The sequence below is a fragment of the Schistocerca piceifrons genome, chromosome 8 (assembly GCF_021461385.2).
Source record: "Schistocerca piceifrons isolate TAMUIC-IGC-003096 chromosome 8, iqSchPice1.1, whole genome shotgun sequence".
Classification (NCBI taxonomy): domain Eukaryota; kingdom Metazoa; phylum Arthropoda; class Insecta; order Orthoptera; family Acrididae; genus Schistocerca; species Schistocerca piceifrons.
In genome coordinates, this window is record NC_060145.1 from 11,068,861 (window position 1) to 11,090,632 (window position 21,772).

General features: G+C 40.8%; 1 protein-coding gene across 1 annotated transcript in view; it reads right to left on the minus strand.

The window, feature by feature from the left end:
* LOC124711849 (2-methoxy-6-polyprenyl-1,4-benzoquinol methylase, mitochondrial) overlaps positions 1-21,278 on the minus strand; it is a 189,235-nt gene extending 167,957 nt beyond the window's left edge. Inside the window, exons 1-2 of the mRNA XM_047242075.1 lie at positions 20,983-21,278; positions 20,751-20,900 (exon numbers count right to left, since the gene is read on the minus strand). Of these exons, the coding sequence (XP_047098031.1) occupies positions 20,751-20,900; positions 20,983-21,157 (325 nt within the window). The 5' untranslated portion in view covers positions 21,158-21,278. The remainder of the gene's footprint in view (positions 1-20,750; positions 20,901-20,982) is intronic.
* Positions 21,279-21,772: the final 494 nt, after the last annotated feature.

Genomic DNA, 21,772 nt, shown 5'->3' on the forward strand with positions numbered 1-21,772 from the left:
CAATATTCCCCAAATTACCACCTTGAGAATCTTGGGTCTGACATCAGGAACCGTGTAACAGGATATTCGAACCATATTTACAGCAGTGACACATTCTCAAGATGACATCAGAACAAGTTTTAACTTATCTCCAGCTTGCTTTTTATGAAGGGCTAGGACAAGTTTGACCTCAGCCAGTTATAGAGTTTCTTGTATGTTTCAGGAGACTTCAGTACCATTGGCAGCATCTGCTGACATTGTTGTTACAGCTAGTGATGTTGTTGTTGCTTCATTTTCATTTGTTTGTTCTGCTGTCTGGATAGCTCAAAAAGGTAGCTTGTTGAAACTTTAGGTGCGATGCTGGCAGTCTTCTGTCTCACTTGCTTTTTCCTCAGCAGTTTAATAGAACCACAGTCACTGGCATTCTCTATCTGCCGGTAGCCTGCAGTTTAGTTCGCTTGTTTTACATCGAAAACTTTAGGGATATGCAGTGTAATGACACTCCGTGTCTTCCTCAACGGAGTAGTCCATACTCGCTGCTTTCTCGTCGTGTCGGGCTGCCTTCCTCCACGGTGAGCTCCTTCTTCAGCAGAGTGAGTGAGGAGGCCGCTGGTGGGGCAAGTCCTGCCAGACAGCGATTGGCCAGCTCTGGTGCAGTCAGTCAAGTCAGTTCCAGTCCCCACGATGTGCTTTCTACATCTACATTTACAATGTGTAAAACAGTGTGAGGTGCATGGCATAGGGTACATCCCCTTGTACCAGATATTAGGGTTTTTCCTATTCCATTCACTTATGGAGTGTGGGAAAAATGATTGTTTGAATGCCTCTGTGTGTGTACAGTAATTATTCTAATCTTATCTTCAAAATCCTCATGTGAGTGATATGTAGGTGCATCAGTATTCTACCATAGGCAACTATGCAAGAAAACCATTGAGAAGACAGGAAGGAGTGAAATGGATCTGTAACTAGAGGTGGTTTGCTTATCTCCAGTTCTATAGATGGGTGCTACTATGGCATATTTAAGACTGTAATGGGATATTTCATGAGTAACTGATTTTTAATAACACAGCTCAAGGGATAATCTATCAAGCCAGCACAAGATTTTAGCTAGAAACACCATAACACCCAGCAGAACTACTACTCTTTAGTGACAGTCAAATTTTGTAGCCTACATCTATTGGTTGTGTAGGGAGTGTGTACACAAGTAAATCTACATTTGGTTTGAATTTTAAATTTTTTTGAAATACATTAAATTTTTTTAACTACATTAAATTTGTTTGAACTACATTTGGTTGTTTACCAGTTGGTGCAATGTTTCCTGCTAAGTGTGGACTGATGTTTTTATTTAGTGCTTGTTTAATAATGTTCCAAACTGTTTCTGCTTCATTCTAATAGTGTATTATTTTTTGAGCATGTGTTTCACATGTTTAATTACAGAGGATTTTACGATAGTAGTGGCATAAAGATTCAACTCTTGACAACAATTTGTCCTGAGTCTGGTACAGCTCTCTCTTCCGAGTACAAGATACTATTATTCCAGGAGTTAATATCCTTTATGCTTGTTGAAACTTCCTGGCAGATTAAAACTGTGTGCCGGACCGAAACTTGAAATCGGAACCTTTGCCTTTTGCGGAAAAGTGCACAGGAGAGCTGGTTGGTTGGTTGGGGGATTAAAGGGACCAGACTACTATGGTCATCGGTCCCTTTTTCCAAAGACAAAGAACACCCACAGAGAATAAAAACGAGGAACAGAAGAGATCTGCACAGGAGAGCATCTGTGAAGTTTGGAAAGTAGAAGATGAGGTACTGGCAGAAGTAAAGCTATGAGGACGGGGTGTGAGTCATGATTGGGTAGCTCAGATGGTAGAGCACTTGCCTGCGAAAGGCAAAGGTCCCGAGTTCAAGTCTCAGTCTGGCACACAGTTTTAATCTGCCAGGAAGTTTCATATCAGCACACACTCTGCTGCAGAGTGACAATCTCATTCTTTATGCTTGCTCCTATTGAATTGTTCACTTGTTTGTTTTAGAAGGAAAAACGACTCATAGTGGTTAGAACTATGTTAATGAAAGAGTTAAATTTTCCATCTACACTGTGTGATTTCTAAATCTCTCACAAACGTTCTTTCTGTAATTACTCTCTAAACTCTGTCACACAGTTATCATTCATGTTTCTGTAGTATAACATTTTTCTTCTACCAGCTTTACCTAACTGGTCAGTATATTTTATCATTAACCTTTGAGCATTAAGGTCAGATAAATCATTAGGTATTAGTATTACATACAAATCACTAAAGGTTGTTGAAACTAAACACAAACTGTCAATGGCTGTTTCTCTCTACTACAAATTTTTACCACCACAAATAATCAAAAACTGATGTTAAAAATTCAGGGGTCTTTGATTAGTGCTGCCTCACAGGAAATCAATATTAAAGTCACCACAAACAATTACCCTCCTTGATATGACACTACTGCCTCTTTGTATAGTTTCCCTAACATATAAATTTTGCTCCCACTTATTGACTCTCACAAGTGTGACTGATAAAGCTTTTCCAGTCAAACTGTGGCGTTAGTTGTGAGCATAATGTTCAGGAGACATTTAGAATGCTCCTAAGCCAGCAAGAAATAAGATGTGTGCTGAGGAAAGAAATATACACTCACTTAGGAACATTTCATGGGATCAAATTGCAAAGGGCTAACAAAGACTAATGAGAAAGCAAGATGAATACTACTTCAGACAAGAATGTGAGAGATTCATAGACTTAAAGCGCTTCATTAGTATTACAAATATATATCTGAGTTTATTTAAGTAGTAACTAATCTGAATGAACCTGAGGTAAATTTGTTTTATGGAACTTTGATCAATTCTAGTCACACTCGCAATTCCCCCCTCCCCTCTAGTTATTCTACTTCTCTGTGCCTCACCATCGATGACCCATTGCCTATCTCTGCAACTTAACTACTTTTCAGCAATATGCCAGAAATATAACTGGTATACTAATATACAGGTCCCTAATACGAAATCCTTTAAACTTCATCAGACAATTGCAGTAAGTGGCACCAGCATGCAGATATGTTAATCAGAAAAAACAAAGATGATTTGACTTACCAAAAGAAAGCGCTGGCAGGTCGATAGACACACAAACAAACACAAACATACACACAAAATTCAAGCTTTCGCAACCAACGGTTGCTTCGTCAGGAAAGAGGGAAGGAGAGGGAAAGACGAAAGGACGTGGGTTTTAAGGGAGAGGGTAAGGAGTCATTCCAATCCCGGGAGCGGAAAGACTCACCTTAGGGGGAAAAAAGGACGGGTATACACTCGCACACACACACACACACACACACACACACACACACACACACACACACACACACACACATATATCCATCCACACATATACAGACACAAGCACACATATTCAAAGACAAAGAGTTTGGGCAGAGATGTCAGTCAAGGCGGAAGTGCAGAGGCAAAGATGTTGAATGACAGGTGAGGTATGAGTGGCGGCAACTCGAAATTAGCGGAGATTGAGGCCTGGTGGATAACGGGAAGAGAGGATATATTGAAGGGTAAGTTCCCATCTCCGGAGTTCTGGCAGGTTGGTGTTAGTGGGAAGTATCCAGATAACCCGGACAGTGTAACACTGTGCCAAAATGTGCTGGCCGTTCACCAAGGCATGTTTAGCCACAGGGTGATCCTCATTACCAACAAACACTGTCTGCCTGTGACCATTCATGCGAATGGACAGTTTGTTGCTGGTCATTCCCACATAGAATGCGTCACAGTGTAGGCAGGTCAGTTGGTAAATCACGTGAGTGCTTTGATCGTGTACACCTTCCAGGTTGCAGGACTGCAGTAGATGGCGGTGGTGGGAGGGTGCATGGGACAGGTTTTACACCAGGAGCGGTTACAAGGGTAGGAGCCAGAGGGTAGGGAAGGTGGTTTGTGGATTCCATAGGGATGAACTAAGAGGTTATGAAGGTTCGGTGGACGGCCGAAAGACACTCTTGGTGGAGTGGGGAGGATTTCATGAAGGATGGATCTCATTTCAGGGCAGGATTTGAGGAAGTCGTATCCCTGCTGGAGAGCCACATTCAGAGTCTGATCCAATCCCGGAAAGTATCCTGTTACAAGTGGGGCACTTTTGTGGTTCTTCTGTGGGAGGTTCTGGGTTTGAGGGGATGAGGAAGTGGCTCTGGTTATTTGCTTCTGTACCAGGTCGGGAGGGTAGTTGCGGGATGCAAAACCTCTTTCCTCATTACCTTAGCCAGCTTCATCCTGACCCACAACTTCTTCACTTTTGAAGGCCAGACATACCAACAATTAAAGGGAACAGCCATTGGTACCAGGATGGATCCCTCATACGCCAATCTATTCATGGGTCGCTTAGAGGAAGCCTTCTTGGTTACCCAGGCCTGCCAACCCAAAGTTTGGTACAGATTTATTGATGACATCTTCATGATCTGAACTCACAGTGAAGAAGAACTCCAGAATTTCCTCTCCAACCTCAACTCCTTTGGTTCCATCAGATTCACCTGGTCCTACTCCAAATCCCATGCCACTTTCCTTGATGTTGACCTCCATCTGTCCAATGGCCAACTCCACACGTCCGTCCACATCAAACCCACCAACAAGCAACAGTACCTCCATTATGACAGCTGCCACCCATTCCACATCAAACGGTCCCTTCCCTACAGCCTAGGTCTTCGTGGCAAACGAATCTGCTCCAGTCCGGAATCCCTGAACCATTACACCAACAACCTGATAACAGCTTTCGCATCCCGCAACTACCCTCCCGACCTGGTACAGAAGCAAATAACCAGAGCCACTTCCTCATCCCCTCAAACCCAGAACCTCCCACAGAAGAACCTCAAAAGTGCCCCACTTGTGACAGGATACTTTCCGGGACTGGATCAGACTCTGAATGTGGCTCTCCAGCAGGGATACGACTTCCTCAAATCCTGCCCTGAAATGAGATCGATCTTTCATGAAATCCTCCCCACTCCACCAAGAGTGTCTTTCCACCGTCCACCTAACCTTCGTAACCTCTTAGTTCATCCCTATGAAATCCCCAAACCACCTTCCCTACCCTCTGGCTCCTACAATTGTAGCCGCCCCCGGTGTAAAACCTGTCCCATGCACCCTCCCACCACCACCTACTCCAGTCCTGTAACCCGGAAGGTGTACACGATCAAAGGCAGAGCCATGTGTGAAAGCACCCACATGATTTACCAACTGACCTGCCTACACTGTGACGCATTCTATGTGGGAATGACCAGCAACAAACTGTCCATTCGCATGAATGGTTACAGGCAGACAGTGTTTGTTGGTAATGAGGATCACCCTGTGGCTTAACATGCCTTGGTGCACGGCCAGCACATCTTGGCACAGTGTTACACCGTCCGGGTTATCTGGATACTTCCCACTAACACCAACCTGCCAGAACTCCGGAGATGGGAACTTACCCTTCAATATATCCTCTCTTCCCGTTATCCACCAGGCCTCAATCTCCGCTAATTTCAAGTTGCCGTCACTCATACCTCACCTGTCATTCAACATCTTTGCCTCTGCACTTCCGCCTCGACTGACATCTCTGCCCAAACTCTTTGTCTTTGAATATGTCTGCTTGTGTCTGTATATGTGTGGATGGATGTGTGTGTGTGTGTGTGTGTGTGTGTGTGTGTGTGTGTGTGTGTGTGTGTGTGTGTGTGCGGGTGTATATCCGTCTTTTTTTCCCCCTAAAGTGAGTCTTTCTGCTCCTGGGATTGGAATGACTCCTTACCCTCTCCCTTAAAACCCACATCCTTTCGTCTTTCCCTCTCCTTCCCTCTTTCCTGACGAAGCAACCGTTGGTTGCATAAGCTTGAATTTTGTGTGTATGTTTGTGTTTGTTTGTGTGTCTATCGACCTGCCAACGCTTTCTTTTGGTAAGTCGCATCATCTTTGTTTTTAGATATATTTTTCCCACGTGGAATGTTTCCATATATATATATATATATATATATATAAAAATATGTCTGCTTGTGTCTGTATGTGTGGATGGATATGTGCGTGTGTGCGAGTGTATACCTGTCCTTTTTTCCCCCTAAGGTAAGTCTTTCCGCTCCCGGGATTGGAATGACTCCTTACCCTCTCCTTTAAAACCCACTTCCTTTCGTCTTCCCCTCTCCTTACCTCTTTCCTGATGAGGCAACAGTTTGTTGCGAAAGCTTGAATTTTGTGTGTGTGTTTGTGTTTGTTTGTGTGTCTATCGACCTGCCAGCGCTTTTGTTCGGTAAGTCACCTCATCTTTGTTTTTATATATAATTTTTCCCACGTGGAATGTTTCCTTCCATTATATATATATATATATATATTATTATTATTGATATTCAACAGTTTTGGAACAAACTTTGCTGCTACATGTTTCATGCCAAAAACCCAAAAACATCTGAAAAAAATGTTTGTCATAAACCAAAGCATATATCTCAGAGAAAAGGTATCTCAATTACCATTCTTCTCCTCTTCACAAAAAAAAGGACATATCGTTACTCATCCACTCGACTGTGAGTGGCGTGTCAGTGTGGGTCTAGGGACGTCATACAGTGGAGGGAGAGACCAGGGAGAACTCAGGGTGTCACACTAGACACCCTTACCAACAGTTCTGAGGTGCTGTCTCCAAATGAGACTGAAACTGAAGCAGTGCGACCCATTCCACTAGTAGGGAAGCCTGCTGTGTCAATATTAGGGGAAGAGAATAGAAAAGGGATGGGAATCTGCCAAGAGTCAGCAGTTCAATCATGTGACAAGCAGTGAGATTTTTGTGGTAAATCTAAAGGTATGTCAAAAGGGTAAGATAACAGAACACAGGTTCTGTGTATCTGCCACAACAGAGAAGAAACTTAAAATCCACCAAGATAGAAACTGAAGCTGTGCGAGAGGTTGTTTGGGTAAGGCTCAGTATCGAGACTGTGTCAAATGTCCCGTGTGGTGCAACTTGACAAATAACTGGACCTTTCTATTGGTCACAGTACTCACCTTTATAGGTAACAAAAAACTTTAGAGACAACCTCAACTCACTAGTACATACGAGGTGTGATCAAAAAGTAATGGGAATTTTTGTTTTTCTTAAAGACACACTATTTATTCACCATCATCAACTTTGTCCACTTTAAAGTAACACCCCTCAGATACAATACACCTGTGCCAGTACTTTTTCCAGTCTTGGAAGTACCTCTGGAACTCACTTTTCATTACGGTGTTCAGCTCCTTCACTAATTCTGTTTTCATTTCATCAGTGGTGACAAAACGATGTCCTTTCATGATTCTCTTCAGCCTCGGAAATAGAAAGAAGTCACAGGGGACCATCGCCGGCGAATGCAGTGGTGTAGGTGACATAGTGGTTTTGTTTTTCTGCCAAAAAGTCACAAACGAGCATCGAGGTGTGAGGGGGGAACATTATTGTGATGCAATTTTCCTGAGTGGTATTGCCACAGTTCTGATCAGTTTCTTCAGACTGCTTCATGCAAATGGCGCATAACTTCCAGGTAGTATTCCTTACTGAACATATGACCATAAGGCAGGAACTTGTGATGCACTATCCCACTGCTCTTCAGGCAGGCCTCAGTTTCTACGTTGTACGGGTGTCTGTTTCAACATCATATACGTCTACACACATTTCATCACCAGTTATAACCTTCTTTAGGAATTCTAGATCATTGTAGACTTCATTTAGCAATTCCTGAGTAATGTCTATGCAACATCATTTTTGACTGATATTCAACAGTTTTGGAACAAACTTTGCTGCTACATGTTTCATGCCAAAAACATCTGAAAAAAATGTTTGTCATAAACCAAAGCATATGACAGCATCATCAGCAACTTTAGAAACATTTTCTTTGTTTCTTCCACACTCTCATCAATAACACATGCACTAGGGCGTCCAGGGTAGTCATAATCTTCAACATCTTCTCTACCCTCTTTGAAATGTTTATACCACTTATAAACTCTTGTCTCATTCATAGTAGATTTGCTCAAAGCCACTGTCAACATTTTGAATGTGGCGCTGCACTTTATTCCATTTTTCAAGCAAAATTTAGTTCAAATTCTTTGATCCATCTTCTTTGAAAGTACAAATCTGCCAAGCACTCAAAAGCACATGTAATCTTTTCAACTGTTGACAATAAACTAAATACAGCTGAAATTTAAACATGCAATGCGAACATTTGTACCAAAAGGTAGAAAAAGTTTGAGAATCAGGTTATAAAGCCTGCGATATTAAAAAAAATTCTGTTAGTTTTTGGTCACACTTTGTATGTTCTCCAAACATACTGCCATAATTAGAAGAGACTTTAATTATCCAATAATTGACTAGTATAATAAATTGGGCAAGGCAAGACATTGTGTGAGAAACTATTAAATGCATCCCCTGGAAATTGCTTAAAACAGATACTTCGGAAATCCACTCACAAAGATCTGTTGGCAAGAAATAAATCTGACAACTTTGAAGATGTCTACACTGAAGCTGGTATCAGTAGTCATGAGGCAGTTGCAGCAACAATGATTACCAAAGCACAATGGGGAAATTACAACGAGGAGAAAGATTTACATATTCAGAGAACTAGATAAAGAACCAATAGAGCTGTATATCAAGGAAGAAGATGAAACAGTTAGCTATGGGCAGTAGTATATAGACAAACTGTGGCTCAAGTTTAGAAAAATAGTTGACCGAGTACTGTGGGAATACCTACATCGCAGAATCATTTGTGATGGGAGGGATGCTCCACAGTTAGAGTACCTGTAAAGTATCAGTAAATACTGCACAGCATGTGTATAACAAAGCACAGATACAGAGATGTCAATCCAAATGCATTCAGCTGCCAAAAGGGCAACGTGCAAAGATCTTCGATGACTGCTATAACAGATCTGATACAGTAATCTCACAAAATGCAAAGAAATTCTGGTCATATGTAAAGACTATCAGTGGCACAGAAGTTAGTGTCTGTACGCTCACGGATTACACAAATACAAACCGAAGGCAGGAAATCAAAAGCAGAGATTCTCAACGCTTTCAAATGTTCCTTTAGAAAGAAGGATGCCTGAGTACAACCCCATTTTAATTCTCTCAGTACAACAAACACAAAGAGTGACAGAGGCATCAGTGCCACTGGCATCAGGAAAAACTTAAAATTGCTAAAACTGAACAGCACCCAAATGGATTCCCTGTGGGATTCTACTCAGAATCTCCAGATGAGTCACCCCTTTCTCAATCATAACATACCACAGATCTCTGTAACAAAATAATGTTCCCAGTCATTCGAAGAAAGTACACGTCGTGCCCATTCACGGAATAGGGAAGGAGAGGTGGCCTGCAAAACTACCGTCCGACAACCTCGACATCTGTATGTCGTAGACTCTTAGAATATATTCTAAGCATAATGTAATGAGGTATAACAAGCAGAATGACCTCCATACTTACTGTCGAGGATTCCAAAACAGTCGCTCCTTAATGTAGTACGACAGGAAGGACCCTGGGCCACATGCTCCAAGTCATTTACATTGAGAGTGTGGTTACAGATTTTAAATTTCAGTTAAGACTAGCATTCGTATCCAACAAGATAGATGGCTGACGGCACTCTCTGAAACCAGTCACATTTCATGCTTGTCATGAAGTAGAGGATAAAAATGGCAGCAAATGAGGACTGACAAATAATGTCTCTCCTCTCCCACCCAAAGAACAAACTATTAGTTCTGAAAGCTAGGTAATGCTGCCACTTTTATGTGTAGCTGTTGGTAGCGACAGCACTCCCCCCCACTCTCACATTTTACCTCCTGAAGGTACATACTATTCCCCAGTGCTGATTTGAATTTATTAAGTAAGCAACTAAGTAAGTTAAGAAGATTTTTCCCCTTCAAAGTAGCTACTTTTCTTCTAGTGTATCAAAGTAATTCCCATAATTATAAATACATCTGAATGGATGAATTATGGTATTTCCATACTTTGTGGTTTGAATCTTCTTAAGAAACTCTTGAAACCTTAATCTTCCTTATTATATTTTAACTAGCATTCACTGTCTTCATTTAATCTGTACCCTTTTATACTGCCTGTGTGAATATATTTGACACTGTTTGAATGGAAGACATATTCTGGATTTCTATTGATCCAAGAAACCTTGTCACATTTTGTTACACATGGAATAAGACAAGTCACAGTTACAATTTGGCATTCCAATCTGTGCTGCTGGAGATGGCAGATGGCAGTCGTTTGCCGTGAGGTGTGCTTGCTTATATGAATGTGTGTGTGTGTGTGTGTGTGTGTGTGTGTGTGTGTGTGTGTGTGTTTTCTTTACTGAAGAAGGCTTTGGACAAATGATAAATGTGCAACAGTCTTTTCTTTGTGCCTGTCTGCAACTCAATGTGTCACCTTTACATGGGAAGCAATCTACCCTTCTCCTAATAATGTGGTTTACATTTTGTATAAATATTATACTTAACTCACAACAAGAAAAATGACAGTTAAATCTGTAGGATGAAATAAATCCACTAAAAACTGACGGTACTTAAGAAAACATTTAAATCGCTAAGTTTAGACTAATGATAAGAAAAGTAACAGTTACATCTCTAGAATGAATTAAATCAGCTACAAACCTATTTATATACGAAAATATATTTAACTCATAATGTAATTGGATATATAAGGTTTTCAAAAATTGATTATTTTTGTTAAGATATTTAACTCAGTTATTTTAGATTGGCTTTTGTCAACTCTTCTACTGTACAGAAACAGATCTTTCGAAGTAATGTTTTTACTGAACTTGAATCATTCTCTATTGTTGTTGTACAGAATAGCTTTCACCTGCCTTACACTGCCGTTCATTACACAGACATTGACTAACTACAGAAAAATCTTTGGAACAAGGCATCTGATGCTCGTCCACATCTTTCTTTTTGTAAAAATATGTAAATATTCACAAATAAAACTTACCAAACTGTACTTTTGTTTGAATTTTGACCTTTGCCTACCCCACATACCAATATTCTAAATGAATCAGTCTCCTATCACAATTTTTCCACAAACATTCAGCTTGTCTGTGTACAGTGTTCCACAGCTTCAATGCATTTAAACAATGGCACTACCAACCCACCAGATGCTGTTGAAACTTTTGTATTTAACTGTCCACAGGCAACTACTACAATCTGAGTGAAGTGACCATGTTTTAGTGATGGACAAATATTACATCAAGTTTAAGGCATGTTCCTTGGCACCATGTGAACATATTTACCAGTCAGCTGTACACATGAAAAATATTATTAGTAATTACTGCACAAACAGTCTATATAATGACATATAGATCTCCAGAAACTGCAGCTAAGATGATGTAGTTTTGTTAGTAGTGGGTGTGATAAGGCGTCCTGTGAAACATTACTAAGTGCCTCCTCTGAATACTACCTACAATAGATAGTTAGGAACCCCACACATGAAGGAAATATATTGAATCTAATGGCAACAAATAGACCTGACCTCTTTGAAGTTGTTCACGTTGAAACCGGTATTAGTGACCATGATATGGTTGTGGCAACAGTGATTACCAAAGCACAAAGGACAATTAAACCAAGCAGAAAGATAAACATGTTCAGTAAACTAGATAAAAAAAATTCAGTAGTGTCAAATTTCAGTGAGAAACTTGAAACTTTCAGCACAGGCAGGAGCATGTAGAGGAATTATGCCTCAAATTTAAAAGAGTATTTGACCATGCACTGGATAGATATGTACACAGTAGAATAGCCCATAGTGGGAGGGAACCTCCATCATATACAGTCACTGCACAGAAACTTTACAGAATAACAGGTGTAAAACAAGGATTAGGGCTATAGATAGAGAGGTGCTGAATGAAATGAATTTGGCTGTTACGAGAGCAATGATTGATGCCTTCAACGACTACTGTAGTGGAATATTTTCAAGTGATCTTTCACAAAACCAAAAGAAACTCTGGTCATATGTAAAGATTGTTTGTGGCACCATAGTCAGTCTCCAGTCCCTAGTGAATGAGACTGCAACTGAAATTTAGGGTAGCAAAGCAAAAGCTGAAATACTTAACTCCATTTTCAAATGTTCCTTTACAAAGGGAAACAGATGAGAATTTCCCCAATTTAATCCTTGTACCACTGAAAAAATGAATGAAATAACTATTCATATCACTGGTATTGAAAAACAGTTGAAAACATTAAAACTGAACAAAGCTCCAAGGCCTGATGGAATCACTGTCAGATTTTATTCTGGATTTGCAGCTGAGTTAGCCCCTCTTCTGACTATAATCTATTGTAGATTCTTTGAACAAAGAACCATGGCCAGTTCTTGGAAAAAGGCATAGGTCACACCAATCTACAAGAAGGGTAGCAGAAGTGATTCACAAAACTACCATCCACAATCTTTGACGTCAACTTGTAGAATCTTATAACATATTCTGAGCTCAAACATAATGAGGAATCTTGAATAGAATGATCTCCTCAATGCCAGCCAGCGAATCAGCATGGATTCTTACCACATCGATCATGTGAAACCTACCTTGCAGTTTTTTCATATGACTTACTGAAAACTGAAGAGGGGCAGCAGCCTTTTCAGTAGTTGCAGGGGCAATAGTCTGGGTGATTGACTGATTTGGCCTTGTAACACTAACCAAAACGGCCTTGCTGTGCTGGTACTGCGAACGGCTGAAAGCAAGGGGAAACTACGGCCGTAATTTTTCCCAAGGGCATGCAGCTTTACTGTATGGTTAAATGATGATGGCGTCCTCTTGGGTAAAATATTCCGGAGGTAAAATAGTACCCCACTTGGATCTCCGGGCGGGAACTACTCAGGAGGACGTCGTAATCAGGAGAAAGAAAACTGGCGTTCTACGGATCGGAGCGTGGAAGGTCAGATCCCTTAATCGGGCAGGTAGGTTGGTTAGAAAATTTAAATAGGGAAATGGATAGGTATAGTGGGAATTAGTGAAGTTCGGTGGCAGGAGAAACAAGACTTTTGGTCAGGCGAATACAGGGTTATAAATACAAAATCAAATAGGGGTAATGCAGGAGTAGGTTTAATAATGAATAAAAAAAATAGGAGTGTGGGTAAGCTACTACAAACAGCATAGTGAACGCATTATTGTGGCCAAGATCGACACAAAGCCCACGCCTACCACAGTAGTACAAGTTTATATGCCAACTAGCTCTGCAGATGATGAAGAAATTGAAGAAATGTATGATGAAATAAAAGAAATTATTCAAATGGTGAAGGGGGACGAAAATTTAATAGTCATGGGTGGCTGGAATTCGGTAGTAGGAAAAAGGAGAGAAGGAAACGTAGTAGGTGAATATGGATTGGGGGGAAGAAATGAAAGAGGAAGCCGCCTGGTAGAATTTTGCACAGAGCACAACTTAATCATAACTAACACTTGGTTCAAGAATCATAAAAGAAGGTTGTATACATGGAAGAAGCCTGGAGATACTGGCAGGTTTCAGATAAATTATATAATGGTAAGACAGAGATTTAGGAACCAGGTTTTAAATTGTAAGACATTTCCAGGGGCAGATGTGGATTCTGACCACAATCTATTGGTTATGAACTGTAGATTAAAACTGAAGAAACTGCAAAAAGGTGGAAATTCAAGGAGATGGGACCTGGATAAAAGGAAAGAACCAGAGGATGTACAGAGTTTCAAAGAAAGCATAAGGGAACAATTGATAGGAATGGGGGAAAGAAATACAGTAGAAGAAGAATGGGTAGCTTTGGGGGATGAAGTAGTGAAGGAAGCAGAGGATAAAGTAGGTAAAAAGGCAAGGGCTAATAGAAATCCATGGGTAACAGAAGAAATATTGAACTTAATTGATGAAAGGAGAAAATATAAAAATGCAGTAAATGAAGCTGGCAAAAAGGAATACAAACGTCTCAAAAATGAGATAGACAGGAAGTGCAAAATGGCTAAGTGGGGATGGCTAGAGGACAAATGTAAGGATGTAGAGGCTTGTCTCACCAGTGGTAAGATAGATACTGCCTACAGGAAAATTAAAGAGACCTTTGGAGAAAAGAGAACCACTTGTATGAATATCAAGAGCTCAGATGGAAACCCAGTTCTAAGCAAAGAAGGGAAAGCAGAAAGGTGGAAGGAGTATATAGAGGGTCTATACAATGGCGATGTACTTGAGGACAATATTATGGAAATGGAAGAGGATGTAGATGAAGATGAAATGGGATATATAATACTGCGTGAAGAGTTTGACAGAGCACTGAAAGACCTGAGTCAAAACAAGGCCCGTGGAGTAGACAACATTCCATTACAACTACTGACAGCCTTGGGAGAGCCAGTCATGACAAAACTCTACCATCTGGTGAGCAAAATGTATGAACCAGGCGAAATACCCTCAGACTTCAAGAAGAATATAATAATTCCATCCCAAAGAAAGCAGGTGTTGACAGATGTGAAAATTACCGAACTATCAGTTTAATAAGTCACGGCTGCAAAATACTAACGCGGATTCTTTACAGACGAATGGAAAAACTAGTAGAAGCCGACCTCGGGGAGGTTCAGTTTGGATTCTGTAGAAATGTTGGGACACGTGAGGCAATACTGACCCTACGACTTATATTAGAAGCTAGATTAAGGAAAGACAAACCTACGTTTCTAGCATTTGTAGACTTAGAGAAAGCTTTTGACAATGTTGACTGGAATACGCTCTTTCAAATTTTGAAGTTGGCAGGGGTAAAACACAGGGAGCGAAAGGCTATTTACAATTTGTACAGAAACCAGATGGCAGTTATAAGAGTCGAGGCACATGAAAGGGAAGCAGTGGTTGAGAAGGGAGTGAGACAGGGTTGTAGTCTCTCTCTGATGTTATTCAATCTGTACATTGAGCAAGCAGTGAAGGAAACAAAAGAAAAATTCGGAGTAGGTATTAAAATCCATAGAGAAGAAATAAAAACTTTGAGGTTTGCCGATGACATTGTAATTCTGTCAGAGACAGCAAAGGACTTGCAAGAGCAGTTGAATGGAATGGATAGTGTCTTGAAAGGAGGGTATAAGATGAACATCAACAAAAGCAAAATGAGGATAATGGAATGTAGTCGAATTAAGTCGGGTGATGCTGAGGGAATTAGATTAGGAAATGAGACACTTAAAGTAGTAAAGGAATTTTGCTATTTGGGGAGCAAAATAACTGATGATGGACGAAGTAGAGAGGATATAAAATGTAGACTGGCAATGGCAAGGAAAGCGTTTCTGAAGAAGAGAAATTTGTTAACATCGAGTATAGATTTAAGGGTCAGGAAGTCATTTCTGAAAGTATTTGTATGGAGTGTAGCCATGTATAGAAGTGAAACTTGGACGATAAATAGCTTGGACAAGAAGAGAATAGAAGCTTTCGAAATGTGGTGCTACAGAAGACTGCTGAAGATTAGATGGGTACATCACATAACTAATGAGGAAGTACTGAATAGGATTGGGGAGAAGAGAAGTTTGTGGGACAACTGGACTAGAAGAAGGGATCAGTTGGTAGGACATGTGTTGAGGCATCAATGGATCACCAATTTAGTATCTGATAGCAACGTGGAGGGTAAAAATTGTAGAGGGAGACCAAGAGATGAATACACTAAGCAGATTCAGAAGGATGTAGGTTGCAGTAGGTACTGGGAGATGAAGAGGCTTGCACAGGATAGAGTAGCATGGAGAGCTGCATCAAACCAGTCTCAGGACTGAAGACCATAACAACAACAACAATTAGACCTTCATTTAGTAACTACCATACTTTTTAGTCTGGAGCTGTGCAATCTACAATGTGTCTCCATGAATTTTTCTGCTGCTGGTTTCCAGCTGTGGCTGCTTCAGATGTAGTGCGTGCACATGTGCACGCATGCTCTCTCTCTCTCTCTCTCTCTCTCTCTCTCTCTCTCTCTCTCTCTCTCTATCAGGTGAATTTTGGAATCATTTTGTTGAGAAGGCCATGGTCAACTTCCTGCCCTATCCTCATCCAATCTAGCTCTGGTCTGTGCATGTTTAATATATGTAGCTACACTACAGGATGAACCACAACTCCACCAACGAACTTTTAGGGATTGCTCACGGATGCCTTCTGAGTGCTTTGGTATAAAAGACCTTTGGTCTCCAGTGCCTTGTTATTGTGTGAGTGTGATTTATTCATCTCATGACTTACATTTGTAATCCATTTGTTCTGTGTAGAGGAGACACATCAAAAATATATAACACAGTTACAATTATTTTTACACTAATAAACAATAACACTAAAATAAATAATAACACTAAAATATTTCTTGCAATATGTAAACATTGTATCCAGCTCAAATTTCGAATTATTCTTGCCTGAATTCGTCCACCGGGTAATAACATTTCAGTGTCAAGGTATTCAATGTGTGCCCAAATTTTATCCAGATTTAATCCTAAGAATTTGATCAAGTCTACTTCTTATATATCTTGATTGCTGTGAATAGACTTAATCTGCTCACATCTTTGACTTCTTTTTTTTTTTTTTTAATTGCATCATGTGAGTCTAAAATATACACTCATGTTCAGAAAGAACATAACACCTTGAACGATTACAAATAGGATGTTCATACTCATAGGGCATGTACACTAGCATATTCTGCAGAAATGATTAGCATTTGAAACATGGTGGCCAGCAGATTCAAAGTCGACATCGATACCAAGGCACGATACCACCAACCGGTAAAAGGTGCTTGCAGCTCTCATTGACGCTATAAACTGAAGGTAATGGATCAGTGTGACTTGAGCAGATGTACAGGATGCCTCGCAGAAATATGTGCGAATCATACTGTCAAACAAGTGAGTTTGAAAGAGGGTACATTATTAGCAAGAGAGAATTTGATGCATCTGTCTGCAAAATTGCTGCTTGTGTGGGACAAAGTGTTTCAGCATTGTAATGGGCATGTGCAGAATGGTTCACAAAAGGGCATAGAACATGACGAGATGAATCAGGTAGCACCACACAGACTGCCCTCCAAGAAGATCGACAAATCATCCGAATGGCATTGCAGGACAGATCTGCATCCTCCTCAGTTCTGGCACAACAGCAGAAGAGTGTAACACATAATACAATATCAGGGGTGACAGCCCATTATCATTTATTACAGCACGGGTGACGTGCACATCGTCTGCTTCTCCGCCTACCTTTGACAAATGTCTAGAAAACTGCTAGATGGCAATGGTGTATGGAACGGCATCACTGGGGACAGGAATGGCAGCAGATAGTGTTTTCAGACAAATCCAGGTTCTGTTTGCTTGAAAATGAAGGCTGAATTTTTGTCCGACACACACCAGGGGAGCAGCATCACAGTGACAGCATTCACACAACCCGTAGCCACATGCTTTCTGCACAACACCCCTGGTGCCATTTCTCAGCAAGACAAAGCACAACTGTGTATTGCTGCATTAATACGGACCTTCTTGGTGTCACAGGATGTCAGTCTTTTGCCTTGCCTGCCAGATCACCAGACTTGTAGCCTGATGAAAATGTGTGGGATTTGGTGAAATGACCGGTGCAGCACTGTGACCCAGGGCCTGCACCACAGATGAATTTTGGAATCAGGTGAATGCAGCATGGATAGCTAAAACACAGGACACCATTCGCGTCTTATACGTGTCAATGCCATCACACATGGAACAAGTTATCAGGACCCATGGGTGCCCCTGTGCCTAATAGGCAACAGGACACATACTGAACCAAGGTCACTGAAATGCTAGTCATTTCTGCAGAACATACTACAGTTGGAGTCACAAATGCTGACGGTTGAATTTAGGCTTGTCCTGCATCCCTACGTCTGTGTTCTCTGCTCTGAATGCCATAACTAATGCGAGCATTAAACATTATTGTAGCAAGTTGTTTAGTGAAATTTTGTTCCCTTTGTTGTGAGCTGTCATTGCTGATGTTGGTGGTGATACATTCCACATAAGAAAGCAAGAGACTTAATTTGCAGGATATATGCTTTCTTCAAGCAGAAAGCATGCGCATGCACATACCGCAATCCTCGTCCATGCCTTGACATGCGCCAACCCCTATTGTTTGTGGGGACCGATGGCCTTTGTAGTTTGGTCCCTTCAACCCCCGCAAAACCAACCAAGCAACCATCGTTCATGGATCGCACTACAATGTACATGTCCTGTGAATATGAACGTCGCACCTCTAGTCGTTCAAGGTGTTCTGTTTTTCCTGAACATGAGTGTGTCTCGATTCAACTGGCTCAGCTGAAACTGAGTTTCTAAGATGATGAGGCTACTGATCAAAGAGTTTGGAATTTTTATGAATCCTGATCTTCAACTAACAAGAACTAGCACCTGCGAACAGAACTGATGGGATCTTGACATTTAATGGTAAGTCATTAATACAGAAGAGAAACAGGACTGGGCCTAGTATGGAGCCTCAGGGACCACTCTGAGACATTTTTAACAATATTGTGAAAAGGAAAGTTGCCGCTCACCATATAGCGGAGATGCTGAGTCACAGATAGGCACAACAAAAAGTCTGTCACAAATATAGTTTTTGGCCAGTAAGGCCTTAATCAAAACTAGACCACAAACACACACACACACACACACACACACACACACACACACACATACACACGACTGCAGTCTCAGGCAACTGAGGCTACACTGCAACCAGCAGCACCAGTGCATGGTGAGTGTGGCGACTGAGGGGTAAGGAGGAGGCTGGGGTGGAGGGGGGGGGGAGGATAGAAGGAGTAGGGGTAGCGAACAGTGTTGTGCTGCTGGGGAGTGTGCAGGGATGAGGTGGAAAGAGGGTAGGGCAGCTATTTCCAGTTGGGAGGTTAAACGGAGGGCAATGGAGATGTCGAGGGGGGGAGAGGGGGGATGGGGAGAAGGAGAGAAGTAAAAAGACTGGGTGTGATGGAGAAATGAGGGCTTTGTGGTGATGGGACAGGAACAGAGAAGGGGCTGGATGGGAGAGGACAATGACTAATGAAGGTCGAGGCCAGGAGGGTTATGGGAACATAAGATATATTGTCGGGAAAGTTCCCATCTGCACAATTCAGAAAAGCTGGTGTACGTGGAAAGGATCCATATGGCACATACTGTGAAGCAGCCATCGAAATGAAGGATGTCATGTTTGGCAGTGTGCTCAGCAACAGGGTGGTCCACTTGTTTCTTGGCCACCGTTTGTCGGTGGCCATTCATGTGGATAGACAGCTTGTTGATTGTCATGCACACATAGAATGCAGCACAGTGGTTGCAGTTTAGCTTGTAGATCACAAGACTAGTTTCACAGGTAGCCCTGCCTTTGATGGGATAGGTGACGTTTGTCACCAGACTGGAGTAGCTAGTGGTGAGAGGATGTATAGGAAAGGTCATACATCTAGGTCTGTTACAGGCGTATGAGCCATGAGGTAAGGGGTTGGGAGCAGGGTTTGTTTAGGGATGGAGGAGTATATTATGTAGGTTCGGTGGACGGCAGAATACCACTGTGGAAGGGATGGGAAGGATAGCAGGCAGAACATTCCACATTTCAGGGCACGATGAGAGGTAGAGGGTTTGCTACATTTATACAGAATTCACTGAAGCACTCTGATACTGGAATTGGACCTACAATAGTGTTTCCTTCAATGTTAATTTTTGAAATTTCTTGGTTACAGACTTTAACACCTAATTTAGATTTAATGACTGACCACACAGCCTTTGTCTTACTTTTGTAGATTAAAATTAGCCTGTTAAACTGCCTTGACAACTCTTTTAAATATAATTATGATTCATTTGCTCTGTTACCCCAGTTACCTTTGCTTCTGGTGAAAATACGTTAACAGCAGTGAAACAACTTGTAATATGCAATTACCAAACTGTTAGCTACAGCACAAAATACAGGGAACTACAAAAATATTGTGATGTGGTTGCCATTGGTGCAGGAGAGGTATGAGCATAGCATCTTTGTGCTGGTTTTCCATTGAATTTAGTGAAATTATACACAAGGTGCATAAGAGACAATTATTCATCAGTAAACCTTTCCACACTGCTATGCATAAGTGATAATGTACAATTAACATGCAAGAAAAACAAACCCATTACAGAAGAGAGCGGTACCGAACACAAGCTAATGGGTAAAGAGTGAGATGGGCATTACTGTTGTAAACAGCAAGGACCATGAGTGGTTGGAACAAGTTTGTTTCCGCACAAGCCCCACAGCACATACCACTGCCATTTGCACTGTTGTGCAGATATTCTCAGTGCAATATAGATACAAAGCTAATTGGGGCAAGGAACCAAATGAAATGCAGTAATAGTGTAATGACCCACCAGAGACTGTGGGTCCGTCTCAGAAGGTATCCCTGAACAATCTCTGAGGGTTTATTGGTGGAGTTCTGAATGACTTGGTATACTATTTCTGTAATGTATCTGATATGTTATAAACCGTTATACTGAAACGTTAAAGAGAGAAAAACTAAATAAATAAATAACATATTTTACAGTGGCTTTGGTGGCTCATGATCCTGTTTTTTGCTCATTTCTTCCCTTTGGGAATAACTCGAATTTGAAAGATCAAAGTTTGTCGAATATTGGAAGAAACATTGCTGGTAATTATAATTTCTTCTATGATAAATAGGCCACCGCTCCTAAGAAATTATAGACTACGGAATGATGGTAGGAACATTTCAGTTATGATGTCTTATAAACGATTGAAGTCAATCGCAGAAAAAAAATAAGGTGTCATCTGTCTTAGGTTGCGATATGTATGCCTTTAAAAAAAAAATTATAACACTACTGATACATACCAGTACCACCTGCTACATCCAGTAACCGTGTTCGTGGGGTCGGGCTGAGTCTGTGTATGAATATGTCTTTCCATAGCCGATGCACTCCAAAACTCATTGCGTCATTCATTTTATCATAAGACGTAGCAACTGCCTCAAACACATGATGAACTACAAGACAAAAATATGTGCGTCATCAACAAGTATGCTGGAACGAGGAACATTTTCACTAAAGTTGTTTCACCACACTAACCTTTTTCGGCTTTCTCGCTCTCTTTTACTCTTTCGAAACCAAAGTGTGTCTCATTTTCATTGGAATCTTTATTTTGTGCATATTCTGGCGAGTTTTTAACGCATGACAACATTAAACACCGCCGAGAACATGGTAAAATATTATGCAACGTTTTCGAAAATTTGAACGCCGCCATTTTTAAACCGCAGACAGCTGTTTCAATGCCAACAACATAGAAATGTAAACATACACTATACAAAGTCTCTCTTTTTCATATACTAAGTCACAGACATCGTTGTGTATGTCTGTGTGCAAAGCTTCGACCATTACAAAGTTTAAAATATTTATCGTTGGAAAGAAAAATCGATATTTTCAATCGTTGTCCCTGAGTCAACAATACCATTAATTTTTCGGATTATGAAGTGTGAGCAGTCTGCAAATAAACAAATGTCTTCGGTTTCTTCCACTGACGACGAGAGAACTACGCGTAGTACACGAACATTCCTTTAGAAGGAGTGCGTGTATGTATCATTTAGCAAATAAAAAAGAACAACCAAGGATTTAAATATTTTTAATTGTTATTATTTATTTATTCGTTTATAGACCATTTAGTATAATATAGTATTGGACACGTTAGAAACATTACAGAAATAATATATACATATGAAACATTAACAAAATAGTATAGTGTAACATGAGGATAGGCGAGGATAAAGTGGCGCTACAACAAAGCATAGCCGCGAGATCATTTAAACACGAGTAACTAAAATGAATATGACAATTCATGTCATTGTATAGACAAACTGACCTG